We start from the raw sequence: 14187 nt of genomic DNA on the forward strand, positions 1-14187 counted from the left end.
GGGGGGGTAGATTTCACTTTTGTGTTTTTTTTCCCCACCCCACCAGGAAAAAAAAAAACCTGCTGTATTAAGGTATTTGAGTTTTAGCTTCTCCTGCTGTGAATCACATGTCCTGCTCTGTTTCCTCCTCCCCATTTTGGCACCCTGAGTAAAATACAGAAGGGAGGTGAACCAGTCCCTCAGTCTGGAAAAGAGCAACGCTGCCTTCGCCACAACTCAGTGTACAAGTGAAACCGACATCTTGACATGTCTGCAAGTGTGCTGTGCGATGTCTTGTGCGTGTCTTGGTGTATACCATGTGTCACTTAGTTAATCTATATATATATATATATATATATATATATATATATATATATATATATATATATATATATATATATATGTGTGTGTGTGTATGTGTGTTTGTTTGTATATATATATATATATTTATATATTTATACATAGCACAATGTCTCCAGTCCTCGCCTTTTTGTTCCTAATTTGAAGTTGGGAGTACACGGATCAAACCTAAATGAATTTTAAAAAACAAAAACCAAAAAAAAAACAACATACAAACAAAAGAAAAAGTCTAAAAAATTTAAGAGCTCGCTCTAAGAATCCCGTCCTCATGCTCGGCCGCGAAAACGTCAGCAGGTACCGAGTGTTGATCGTCGGCTCAATTCAACGCGTCCTCTGTCTTTCTGAGTTCCGTGACACTTAAAACCGACGCCTGTTGCTTTACAGAACAGTAAGTCTTTTAAACAAGTCTATCTGACTACCGATTCTAGGAAAATAAGCATGCTTTAGGTGCAGTTCTGTCACCCAGTTAACTATTTTACCCATGCAAGCGTAATAAATCCTTCTCCTTTTTGCTGAAACATTGCACTGGCTATGCATTCGAACCACAGACTGGAGGATGAACGCAAGGCAACAAAGCCCAGTAGTGGCATTTTTACGTGTGATTTCTTTTTTAACAAGCTGTCCCAGTACAAAATTTTAAATAAATACATTAAAAAAAAAAAAAAAAAGAAGAAAGAATGAAAAGAAGCATGTTTCGACAAGCTGAGTACGGAGGCGGGTGAGTACGGGGGAATACCGCTGCGGCTTTGGCGAGCGTGACGGCGTAACGCGGTGATGGTGTGGAGGGTTCAGCACTGAGGCCAAGTTCTCTCACGTTCCCGCAACCTCAGGTACATCGAACGCATTCTGAAACTGGATCTGGCGATATATCTGGATAAGAATAGGCACTTTCTACATAAACACTCTGGAAATAAAATGTACATACCAAGTGTGTGGCAAACAATTACAAAACAAACCAAACAAACAAATGAACTCAATCAATCAGAGAAATACCCATTCAGCCTAATTATTATAATATAACAAACATGACAACACTTCAATTAAGAAAACTCAAGTTTTCCAGTGGCACTTGGCTGAATAATCACATATCATCACTTGGAGACAGAATACACTTTCTGGTATGAATATATTCTAGGAATCAGACAGCAGCCAGCAGGCACCTCTAGACCAGCAGCTCATGTGTTATTCTCTCTCAGATTGTTCCAACAGCCCAATCACAACGTCTGTGCTATCATATCAATATGCTATATATTCTCTAATGTACATATATCGTATGCTTTGTAGTTATAAATGGCACTGGTTATGCATATTTTGTTCTATACAGTCGTTTTGGCTCATCGTTATCTCATATTGTTGTCTTTTTAAATAGCACCTCTTGACTGTCTACTTTGTAAATGTGTTTTCAGCTGCCTGACAAGAGAAATCTACGGAACACCACACGACTTGTGTCCTTTATATTTTTGTTTTCTGGACAAAAGGTCGATTTAGACCCCGGCAGCGTCGATCAAGGACGTTGTCCATTAAAGAGTATGGTGTCGAGATAATCCCGTTACCACTATACTACAGGGATCAGCCTGGAATTCACAAACCAAAACGATCCTTTCAGAGAGTAATAACATGGATTGCTTTATAGGGACGCCATGGGCACGGCTGCCATTTACAATCTTTAAGATCAGTCAAGATACCTTAGTAATCATATCACATTCCTGTTTGTAATGACAACAAAAACCCAACTTTGATCCGGTGAAGTCAGTGATGTGGGAGCGGTGAAGACGAGATAGACTTAAATGCTTTTGGCTTCTAGAATACGACTCCCTCTTGCAAACTGTGTACCTTATTGTCATTTCTTTTTGCGATCCCCGGCCAGTTGTGATGTTATGGTCTTCAGTGCGAGTGTGTATTTCACTGTATGATTATCTGTTCTGCAAAAAAGTTGAACTTAATTCTCTTCTTAAGCTATATAGCATTCACATACCTTGGCACCATTGGCAAAATGTTCTTGGTAGCCCAAAACAAAAGAAATGGCAAAAGAAAAAAAAAAAAATCAAATAAATAAATAAACATAACCATACTTGTTTTTAAGATAATTTCGAAGACTTCTCCTAACACTAAATACAGTATTTTTTTACTTTTTATATTGCAATAATATCATGCTTTAGCAAAATGTTCTTCTCAAGAACAATCAAAATAAAATAAAATACTCTAATAGTGAAATAGTTTTAATTTTACAGAGCATAGCCACTACTGCTTTTGTTGTTGTTGTTTTTTTTCTTCCCTTTTGACTCTGTTCATACTTTTCATGCACATAGCTCATTTTTATCCCAGGTATTTACACTATATACAAACAATACAACCATACTTCTTAGGCATTCAAACAAAACTATACAAATATTCTGTTTTTGTCTCGTACCTGTTTTTGACCCATTTTTTTTAATGAATAAAATAATATATTTCTAAAATACAATCCCCATTGGGTACATGTTTTTTTTTCCCCCTACGTACTTTCAGCCTTCTTTATATACAGAAATCGCTCAATTGTCAAAAATATGGATTTGTCAAACCCCTATTTTGGGACAAGCTTAGGGACCCCTCAAAGAATCTCTAAGACGTCAAGGCAATGTATGTGATCTTCCCCTCAAAAGCCCTCTCAGGCTCTGAAGTTCGTTTAAAAAGAACAGTAATAACCTGCATGACCATAACCGTTACAACATAAAATAGGCAAGTTCTTTTCTCTTGTTAGGTTTCAGAGGAGCAACCAACTGAAGGAGGCAAACGGAAATAGAACAGAAAAACGTACGTAGCAGGACGATACAGGGAAAGCATTTCATCGCTGAAATGTTCGAACTCATGGGGAACATGGACGTACGGACCACTGACGTGGAAAACCAAACGAAAACCAGAGGGGAGGCTGAAAGACTTAGACCATAAGCACACAAGCAAAGACTTTTCTTGCCAAGAAGTCATGCAATTTTTTTCTTGGTAGGATTAAACAACATATAGCCTGGAGATACAGATCACCAATACATTGGACATGATGGAAGAAATACACTGGACAGTATGGAACAAATTCAAGTAATAAAGTGACGATATTTACGATAAAGCATAGTTTTTTAGTTTTTTTTTGTTAAGAAATGTAAAACACAAATATTTTGTCTCCCGTCTGCTTCTCCGTGGTTGAACCCCGTCTACATTCATTTTGTAGCTCCAGACTTGGAGGGGCAGAGCGGGACAGGAGGGAGAGTCGAGCTAAAACTGGCTTTCGTATGCATCTACAGCAGTGGATAGAAGTGGGTGTGTGTGTGGGTTATCCATATATTTGGCTAAGAAAAAAAAAAATTAATCGTTCTTCGAATGAATTGATTGGTCACTTAAAAAATTATGAAACACAATTAGAGCCCAGAGTGTTTCTGCATGGTCTCTCTTGTCCTCTGAGATCTTCTGCAGCAGCCTTTTAGTTTACGTCTCGTCAGGTGCTCGCGCGCGTCCTGCGTTTGCTTCCTCCGCCGTCTCCAAGCCTCTTCGTTATCCAACAAAGACAAAGCAATCCATGAAAAAGTGCAAAAAATGCCAAGAAGCAAATGTTTTGCACCCCCCCACCCCCACCCCTCCCCCCGCCCACCCTTCGACCCTTTTTAGTTTATAATCCAGTGGATGTCGCCACTCTCCAAGCGAAAATCAAGTCAGTGGAAAGAAAAGATATGTGGAAAAAAAAAAGAAGAAAAAAGCACATGTAATAATAGTCGAAACAGTAACACTGCAGCAGTAGTAATAATAATTTGCAGTGCTTTGTATTGGTGTTTTTTTTTTTTTTTTCCCCTCTCTTTGTAAAATGTCTCGGGTACAAACAAAAAAAGATCAGAGGAGTCAGGAGAGTGATGTCACATCGCAAGGGGGCTCTTCTGAGGGGTCTCATGTTCCCTGGCCCTTTTCAATTCTTTCACCCTGCGACACAGAGAGAGAGAGAGAGAGAGAGAGAGAGAGGAGTCCATGAGTACGACCAGAGTCTTTTCATTGCACACACACACACACACCCACACACACATAAACACACACAAAAACACACACAAAAACACAGTTTTAAACAGTTCAGGCAGACTCATCAGAAACACATCAATTCAGCCCCGATCATCAGGAAATACAGCTCGTCTGTGAAGGAAAATATTGGTCAGAATTCAACTGAGTCTTCACTTTGGGACGAACAAAAGGAGATTAATATAACACAGTTACAGAATCAATCTGGGGTTAAACTATTACATATGAAATGTGCTTCTTTGACAAAATGAATACAAGACAGAAATACTGGATCATTTCAATTAAAGCGAGTCCGCACTGATTTAGTCAGTTTGATTAAGTGAGTTAAAATATGAGTCATTCTCAACAGACATTGTGTAATTTCAATACACACCAGTAAAATCCAGGAAAAGTTTGTTGATTCAAAACCTTTACAAGTCACAAAAGTATTTTACAGATTCGCATATGAGATATTTTCCTGGGAGATACCCTTTAATAAAAACTATAAATTTTGTATTTGTATTGCACTTTCAAATTAAATCTTTTTTTTTTACCCTTTTCAGCTGGTTTATGGACTTTTAGTTTTGCTGGTTTGTAGCCGTGCTTTTCACTAGAAGAACATGGAGGGTTAAACTTTTATTTCATCAAATCGCTTAAAAATACATATTTTTTGATAAAAAGTTTCATTATGATAGCCATTGAGAAATTAAAATTGTATAGTAAGATTTAGTGTAAAACCAAAAGAGGTGCGGTTGTGACATTTACATCATGATGTTACCATGAATGAGAATACTGGGGTTCGAGCTTTATTCACCTAAATGTGACGGTCACTGGCTTGTAGGATGTGATGCCTCTTTCAGTTTGAAAAACTATCAAAACATTCTTTTTTGAAATACAAATTTGTCCTACTTTATCTTCTGATTTAGTTGAACACGCAGAGGCTGAAATGCTGCATAAACATACATTTTTAACATGTTTTGGTCAGCTGGTGTCCGGTGTTTTGAAGAGGAGCACACTGTGTTAACGCACGGTGAGATGCAGTGTGTGGACACACACATAAGTTATAGGTGTGTGTGTGTGTGTGTGTGTGTGTGTGTGTGTGTGTGTGTGTGTGTGTGTGTGTGTGTGTGTGTGTGTGTGTGTGTGTGTGTGTGTGTGTGTGTGTGTGCTGAATCTTCACATGCTGAGCTGGCAAACTCCCTGGAGGTGTGAATCTATTACGGCGCTGTGATGGAGTCCCAGTGGGAGGAGGAAACCACTGTTTGTTTTTCTGCTGTGACCTATATGCTATCACAGCTTCGTAACCTATATCACAGACAATCAGAGGCGGTCGCGTCAACACGTCTTCCTGTTCTGAAAAGTGTGATAACCTATTTTAGGGACAGTTTACAGCTCACCTAAAATGAGCAAATACCCGATTCTCTCAGCAGAAGAAAGCAAAGAGGTTCAATATTTTTACAGGAAAATGTTCAAACTTCCTCTTCAAACAGATATTATTGTGTAACTTTTGGCACGGCGTCGTTTTCTTTTTGTTTTCATGAACCGGTGGGAATATCACGTTCAGCGGCTTGACACAGTTCTTGTAAACGGAAAGTAGAGGCATCATCAAATCCCCCCTCGCGGTCTGTCGAGTGGCTAGAAACAGAGCACACAGCCAGCCAGCCAGACAGACAACTACTTGAGAAACAGCAGGCCCATAGCATGCCTAAAAGGTAGAAGAGCAAGGCCCAGGGAGTTGTCACCACTTGACATGCAGCAGAATAAAAACATGGTTGAGGAAAAAAAAAGAAAAAGCCCCCCCGTTCTCTCAAACTGGCTATCTGCATAACCACACAAAGCTGGAACAGAAAACAAAAGAAAACAGAAAGGAAAAGTCATTTCCAAGGAGAGAAAGAGAAAGGTAAAGAGAGTCAGAGAAGTGCCTGTTAAGTGTTGTGATATTGTCATTCATGAGCATTTTGTTAGTTTGAGATCGATTCTGCTCTAAAATCTGAGCTTCTCAGTCCACCTGTGGCTCCAGTCGGCAGCCGTCATGCAAGCAGGCATCAAGCAACAGTGATGGAGAATGAGGAAGGGTGGGGTGGGTTGGAGGGAGAGAGAGAGAGGAGGAGGGACAGGAAAAGAGAAAACGAGTGAGGCAAGGAGGGAGAAAATCGAATTATCAGAGGGCGAGAGGGAGACGTAGGAGGGAGTCAGGGAGATAAAGGCATACAGAGTACGCAGGTAGAAAAAGAGAGAAGGAGAGATTGGAAAGTCAGAGAGAGAGAGAGAGAGAGAGAGAGAGAGAGAGAAAGAGAGAGAGAGAGGCACGAACTGAGTTGCTGAGGCTGCACTCACCCGCTTGAACAGTCTATGGTCCATCAAGGGGCTTGGCATAAACAGCAAAACAATACCAGACAGCTATTAGCACACAGTAGGCACTGTGAGGGAGGGGGCGAGGACAGGTCGGGGGGGCCAAATACAGTGAGGGGGAGGGAGGTGGAGCTTAGGATTTGGGAACATTTCTAACCACCCATTTGATTTTTCCAACAAAAATAAATCACACAGAGTCAAGAAATAATAGAGAAGTTATTGAACTATTGCTCGAGTCTAATGTGTCTTCACTAATTACCTCAGTTTCTTTCCACTCTTTAGGGGCAAGGAACGAATCCCTGCAGTATATCTGCCAGTAAACTTTATCTTGCCTTTGGAGAAGTGCGCTGTATTGATTAGGTCAGTATGTGTGGGAGCCGGTGTCGAGGCCTACCTGTGGCGGCAGCGTCGTAGGAACCTCATGATCTTCCTGGCAGCCTGATCCTGCCTCTTTGTGAGCAGACTACCTCTGTAGGAACAAGAAAGAAAAAGAGAGTAGCCAACATCATCTTGCAATAAGTTAAATGAGTGTTTGTTGCCTGCAAATCAGTGGGAAACGTGGAACAAAACACAGAGAGTGACTATTCATTATAACTCAGCAGCTCAGGCTTCTTTAATAAATATGTCCCATGTATGAGAGACTTGATCATCCTTTAATTCTTCAGCCACATCATTTAACTGTTCAATTACACAGATCATTAGTAGCATGTGCAGCGAGGACACTGTGTAAAGTGAAAACACAAACTAAACAAAATGCTTTGATGCATAATTAATTTACACGTAATGGAAAACGGCAATATGACAACATTACAAAAATGTGATACGACTCAGTGGTGAAACTCACTGCTGGTCTATAGTAGATAATCACTGACTGAAAAATTCATCGCTGTCATTTCTTTGCAAACAGAGCTTAAAGAAAGATATTTATCAAATGCAATGCAAAGGCTTTCAATATTCTGATCATTTAAAGTGCGATTTTTTTTTTTCTCCTTGAAAATCATGGACGTTGTGTCTTTTAGGTCAGAAACAAGGGAGAAGCCAGTGCACAGCATCCCACAGCCAGAAACCTCTGTTTCTATGCATTCACACTGGTGAGGCCACCAGTAATACTGAACAATATGTACGTGTAAGTATTTGGAGGAGCAAATGTAACTCTCCACCATTGTTCATTTGAGGTGTCTCAAAGCGACTGAATCAGGTCAACTGGACTTGTTCACACTTTTGGCCACTAACCAGCTCAGGCAAAGGTCCTATGAGACATAGGACCTCGTCCAGTTGACTTGATTCAGATTACTTGAGAAGACTGTCCAGATAGGCTGTTTCTCAGGTGGGCCATTCTGTATGACCTTCATGATGTAACTATGCATGGAAGCGTGGAAGCTACTTTAACTGACCTACCTGCAGTCCACAACTACCACAGGATGAATCTATGGCAAAGTATTTCTGTCATTGCAGCTTGTTTGAAAGGAGTCATCCCTCACTAAAAAAGGCAAATATTTTTCAAATATGCCAAAGATTCTCAATTTTAATATTTGATGATGTACACATGTTTTTGTCCAGTGATGGACTAGAGATCTGACCAGGTTGTACCACCCATAGTCAGCTGGGATCAACTCTGGCCTACCTAAATTAGATAAAACAGTTCCTCATTGCATTCTATGTGTCTGTACTCGAAACTGTGGCTCATTGGAGTAGATTCCTTAGTCACTCACTGCTTAAATCGGACGAGTACATTGGGGTATTGAAGCATTACTCCGTATGGAGCTGAATGTTTACCTCAGCTTGTGCTGCACAAGGGCAGCAGCAGCCCCACGGTGGTGGGGCTTCAGCCTGCCAAACTCCTTGTAGCTGCGGTAGTATTGCTGAATGAGGACGGCGGCCCTCCTGCTCTGCTGGAACTTCTTCTGTTCGTGATAGCTGCGGAATTTACTCTGGATAAGGATGGCGGCCTGCGTCATCTTCTTATAAAGTGCATACTGCAGGAAAAATGACAAAAAACCCCAAAACAAAAGTCATGCATTTCTGTGTGTGAACACTATAAGGAGGAGACGGGTTTGAACTGAACAAAAACAACAAGTTTACTGAATAGAACTGATTTGATGAACTTTTGTTACCTTCAAGGCTATCCATGTTAGCTTGTAAAAAGGAAAAATTAAAGATTATGAACGATGCACAGAAAAGTACCGAGCCGTGGGCTCATGTTGGAGACATTTCAGTTCACTGTGGTGCCTACCTGTTTGTATTTCTTGTAACAACGTTGTATGACAGCAGCGGCTACGTCCTGTTGCTCTCGGAGAGGCCGCCCCTGTTGGGAGAGTAGATTGGGACAAGTCAGCGGTGACACCACAGTCTGCGTTTCACCACAGAGGATGTTTGTGGCTCTGTCTCCCAGAAGGCTCCTGGAAGGTAGCATGTGAATGCCACCCCGGAGCGAAGGAGCTCCTATCAATACTGAGGAGGAGAAGGTAAGATGCTGTGTGACAGAGGGCCAAAGGTCCACCCCCAGTATCAGCTGGCAGACCAGACGGGCGCAACCGACGACTGTGAACGACAGGAAACAGTTTGTCATGTGAAAACTTGTTTGTAGTAGCTTGGGGGTGGATAAGGAGTTGAGGGATGGGATCGGGCAGGGGGACAGGGGCTGGCGTGTGGAGAGCTATTTAAAAACAGGCAGTAGCAAGCTCCATACTCCTTACTGAGAAAGAGAGAAGTATAGGCAGAGACAAAAAAAAAAAAGAGGAGAAAATAAGCTTAATTGTGTCTAAATGCAGCAGGGACACGGGGGACAGTGCAGTCGTTCCTCTAAGCAAGGCCATGCACTGCTCAAGCCACCTTTCCCATGCGGAAACCACAGGGACATATTTGTTGTTGTTTTTCTAATTTACACGGTAATGTATGTATCAGCAGAGGAACAGAGAAGGAGACAGAGATTAAACAAAATTAACTCAGTATTGACTGTGATGAGAAAAAGAACCCCTCACGTAAAAAAAATAAGAAATAAAACATTTTGAAAACTTGAAATGACATCAAATATCAAAGCTTCAAAACTGGTGTCAAATAAAACTGAACCGTTCCACACCCCCCCTTTAACCCCCCCCCCCCCCCCCCCAAAAAAAAACAACCAACATATCCATCTAATCTTACACCAGTTGTAATAAGGCTGCAGCCCTGTCAGTGAGGGCAACAGTACACACAGCTGAAGGCACCTGAGCCTGTACCTTGTACTTGCGGAAGGCAGTTTGAACTAGACGGGCGGCCTCGTACAGCTCTCTCTGCTCTGGATCTGACAGAGTCAGCTGGGCCAAGTCTCGCTCCACCTTGCTGTTGGAGGCATTGATGAACTCACTCCAGTCAGCGGGAGAAGGGAGCGTTGACCTTTCCAGGGGTCCTTCTCTCAGCGGAGACCCCCCAGGACTCAGGCTGGGGTTGGATGATGGGGTCAGTGGTTCATTGTACAAAGATCTGAGGGAAGAGGATGAGCGAATCATTTTTTCATGTGTTTCGTGGTAAAATGCTGCAGGCGGTCAGTATGTGTAATAGATGTCGAATGTCAGGATCAAACTAAAACTACAGTATCTTTTACTCTGCTGCTTGTGCATTTTATCACATCAAAGATAAATTCTCCCTGCACCATACTGGCACAATGAAAAGAAAAAAGACACACACATATGCAATCAAAACTATTTGACTATTCAAGGTGCATTTCCCCGACTTTCTGCACCACAGTGTTATTTACCGTAGATGTATGATACTTGGCAGCTGTTCTACGTCTCCCAGGTAGTTGGCCAGCCAGTTCATGGTGTTGCTGACCCCTGACGTGTCTAAGGGCACAGAGTCTGCAGGGGTGAAGTTCTCCCTTTTGATTCTCTCAGGCGTCGCTTCGATGATGTGCTCTGCCAGAGTCATCATGTTCACCTGTTTTGTCGGGACAAAAAAGAAAGACTGAAATGAATGAAATTTTTTATCACCATATTATGGTTTAGCGGCTCTTCTATTATGGAGTCTGTACTTTAATCTTGCGGGTTTGGCTCTGTGACAGAAAGGATGGCTTTAGATGGCAGTACAGACGGGTGATAATGATGACAGTGATAATGCTGGAGGCAAATATTTTTAATCCAACACTTCATTTGTTGGAGGTGTAGGTAGGCCGATATGGATGCAGTCAAGAATCCCTTGGCTATTGAAGTGGATCAATAGAGAGAGTATATTATGCAGTGATGGTCATCGACAGAGTGCCAGGATGGACTGGGGTTTACTGACTACTCAATGTAAGACGTAAAAGAGGTTGTATTGTTGAATTTAAATAATTTTGCCCTGCTTTATTCACTGATAAATGTGAAGCCCCGCTGTGTGTAAACTCGATATTCTACAATAATACTCTCTCAGGAAATGACTTGTGCTATATATCCAAATGTTTTTCCATTAACTTTTACAAAATAATATGAAAATAATTAGATCTGCTAAAACTGGCAAAAGTAAAATATTTGTCTTGTATATGGATCATGTAATTTTTGCTCCTGCTACTATATTAGAAAATATACTTCAGGGATGGAGTCTTATTCAGCAAGAACAACTGACCCAGTTGTTTGGCAGCTCTGATGCCAGGTCCTACACGTTTAGCAGCCTGAGGACACACACTGCTTTCTCCATTCTCACCTGCAGGTCATCCATCTGTGTGAGACAGTCCTGGTTCTCCACATCCTCCCGATATGATAGCAGTTCCGACTCAGCCATTTCTCTGTCTGCCATCACCAGCATGCCGAGCTGTTCCCGCTGACGTAACCGACTGACCAGCTTCTCCTTCCCCAGGCTGCTGCCTCCACTGATACCCGGTGCTTTCCTCCCTAAGCTGCTGCTGGAGAAGTTCTCCCTGGAGGACCATCTGGGCCCCGTACCTCCTCCCGCCGACAGGCCTTTGTCTGAGCTCAGGCCCTCTGAGGACAGACTTTTAGTGCTCGAAGACAGCTTGTGGAGCTGCTGCTGCTCCAGGCTCAGCGGAACAGACATGGCCTTGTCAGGCCGAATTTGAAACAGTTCTGGGTTGGGTTTATGTTTTTTAGCTAGCGGGAGGTCTCTTTGGCCCTCGCTGCTGTAGTAGTTGGACGGCTCTGACCTGGGCCTTCTCAAGTCTGCGAAAATGAAAACATACCAATTAGCAAGCAACTCATAAAGAAAGGCTCTTGAAGGTCGTTTTCCTGAAATCTGCTGACCTGGATTGAGGCTGGTGCTGCTGGATGTGGTTGTGGTGGTGACAGGACCTTTCTTGCCACCGGGTGCTACTACGCTGTCGTTTGCCCAGCTGACCATCCAGCTGTCTGTAGTGGGGGGGTCAGGGGCTGGGGAGAAAGACATGCGAGTGGTGGGTGGCAGAGGGGCTGGAGGCTGCTGCTCTTCCCTCTGTAGCTGCTCCAGACACTCAGCGAGTTTGGTATGGCCGCGAGAGCGGGCGATAGACAGCGGTAAGCGGCCAAGGGAGTCTGGGATAGCCAGGGCACGTCTGTCCCACTTGTAGAGGACCACAGCTGCTTCCAGGTGACCCAGTGCACATGCCCACATCTGGATGGGGGAAAGAAACAAACAAAAAGTCAATATGGGGTCAGCTTATAACAGAAACCCGCAAATCAGACTTTTCCTCATTAGCTTTCTTACCAGTGGTGTGCAGGAGAAGTGATCTACATTGAGCGGGTCCACTTCTAACTCCAAATCAATACTATCAGCATGCTTGGTGCTGAATAGAAGAGGAGAGAGAAGAATAAGTATCTCACTTATGTCTGGCTTAATTTCCCCAATTACAAACCAGAGCCCCATTATACACAATGTAGAGCATTTTGTTCTCACCGCCACTTGATGAGTGTCTGGATGAGGGTGGCGTAGCCCTGGCCTGCGGCCAGGTGAAGGAGTGTCATGCCTCTGAAGGTCTTGGAGTGGATTAAATGTTTGGACTTGGCCCAGCAAGCTCTGCTCATCATTTTCTCACAGACCACGACAACACGGCTCTCGAAGGAGCTGCTGGCCTGCGTCTGGCCAGAAACACACTCAAATACACAAAGCAACCACCGGTTATTGGTTGCTGTAGCCCCACAGATCAATCATTTCAGTTCTATTTGGTTATGGAGAACATTTGTCAATCAGTCGTGACATGACACATAATGTGTTTGCTGTACATTGCCACATGTCGGGTTTCAAGATGACATACACACAGCTTGTTGTGGCTTATTACTTGTGACTGGCTGTTGTTGCCTCCCCCTCCTCCTCCTCCTCCTCCTCCACCTCCTCCTCCACCACCACCGCCTCCTCCTCCTCCTCCCCCTGTTCCTCCCCCAGCCCCGCCACTCCCTGCACTGCTCGACTGCTGGTGGCTGGCCATCTCCGCCATCCTCCTCTCCATCTGCTCCAAGCGCTCCAGGATAGACATTCTGAACTGGTTATCTGGACAAACAGAGGGGCACAGAAGAAAAATGCGTCAGCACTCAAGCAACATCCAACATGAGGGGGAAAAAAAAAAGTCTGGCTGAGATTGCTAGTACCAGGGCAAACAATCTTGTACCCTGACAAGACAAATGACAACACAATATTTACCACAAAAGGCTCCAACATGTTGCTCAAAGATGCTCAAAGGCTTTTGCAATGGCTTGATGCTCAACATTGCGAGCCAAGCAATAAATCGATGCAGAACAAACACACCAGACTGTATTAAAGCTGAAGCAAAGTTGATTTATTTGATTGGGTGGAAACCCTATTATCAATCATTAACTTCATCAAAATAATTGGCTTTTCAAAAATATTTTATCACCAGTCAATCAGCTGCTAATGGCTGCCATCACTAAAGTGCTATCTTTCTTACAGCGCTAAAGCACAGCTCTGGCAGACAAATGCCGGTTGAGTTATTGGCCAAGCAAGCAGGGGCATGTTAAATGTGCCCACCCAGTCATACGGGCCTTCAAACAAGCTCAGCGGAGAGCGTTACAGCTGAAAACTTCCAGCTGATTAAATACAGCTTATTATCGCTACAGAGGCCCAGCCTGCCCTTGTTCCCTGTACCTTTACAGTAGAGGGCCCTAAACTGACAGTACAGTATCAATCACAACTTGAAGCAATAAAACCGTCCTTGAAAATTCAGCCTTCACATTAAAAGATGGATGGAAATGTGGTGGACATGCGAATGTCTATATGTTGTTTTAGGAGGCAACAACCACCTTGTCGCTTGTGTCAATAAGTCCTACTTTTTCAGATTCATAGCTTTGTAACAAGAAAAGCTATTTTCTATCTGAGGCATATAGAATATACCGAATAACAAGGTCAGAAGCATTTCCCTTATTTTTTAAAAGGTGTAATTTTCTCAGTGGGTCATGCTGTTCAGCAGGAACATAATGCTCATTTGTGGTGGTCTGCTGAACAATAAAGACTATCTAAATTGAAGCAAACACAGCATATATAAAATAACAGTTAAGTTCCCAATATTTGAAAAAAGGCATTAGAGATACT

The 14187-nt window shown here is 42.8% G+C and overlaps 1 protein-coding gene across 1 annotated transcript in view; it reads right to left on the reverse strand.

Annotated features, from left to right (window-relative positions):
- Positions 1-4248: 4248 nt before the first annotated feature.
- camta1a (calmodulin binding transcription activator 1a) overlaps positions 4249-14187 on the reverse strand; it is a gene marked incomplete at both ends in the record, with an annotated part of 307848 nt that continues 297909 nt past the window's right edge. The window contains 12 exon segments of the mRNA XM_080468566.1: positions 4249-4281; positions 6688-6718; positions 7097-7171; positions 8479-8678; positions 8817-8837; positions 8936-9007; positions 9921-10164; positions 10439-10617; positions 11359-12258; positions 12352-12430; positions 12541-12737; positions 12923-13131. Coding sequence (XP_080324692.1) covers positions 4249-4281; positions 6688-6718; positions 7097-7171; positions 8479-8678; positions 8817-8837; positions 8936-9007; positions 9921-10164; positions 10439-10617; positions 11359-12258; positions 12352-12430; positions 12541-12737; positions 12923-13131 — 2240 coding nt within the window.

The sequence above is a fragment of the Lipophrys pholis genome (genome assembly GCF_963383615.2).
Source record: "Lipophrys pholis genome assembly, chromosome: 8".
In the NCBI taxonomy this organism is placed as follows: Eukaryota; Metazoa; Chordata; class Actinopteri; order Blenniiformes; family Blenniidae; genus Lipophrys; species Lipophrys pholis.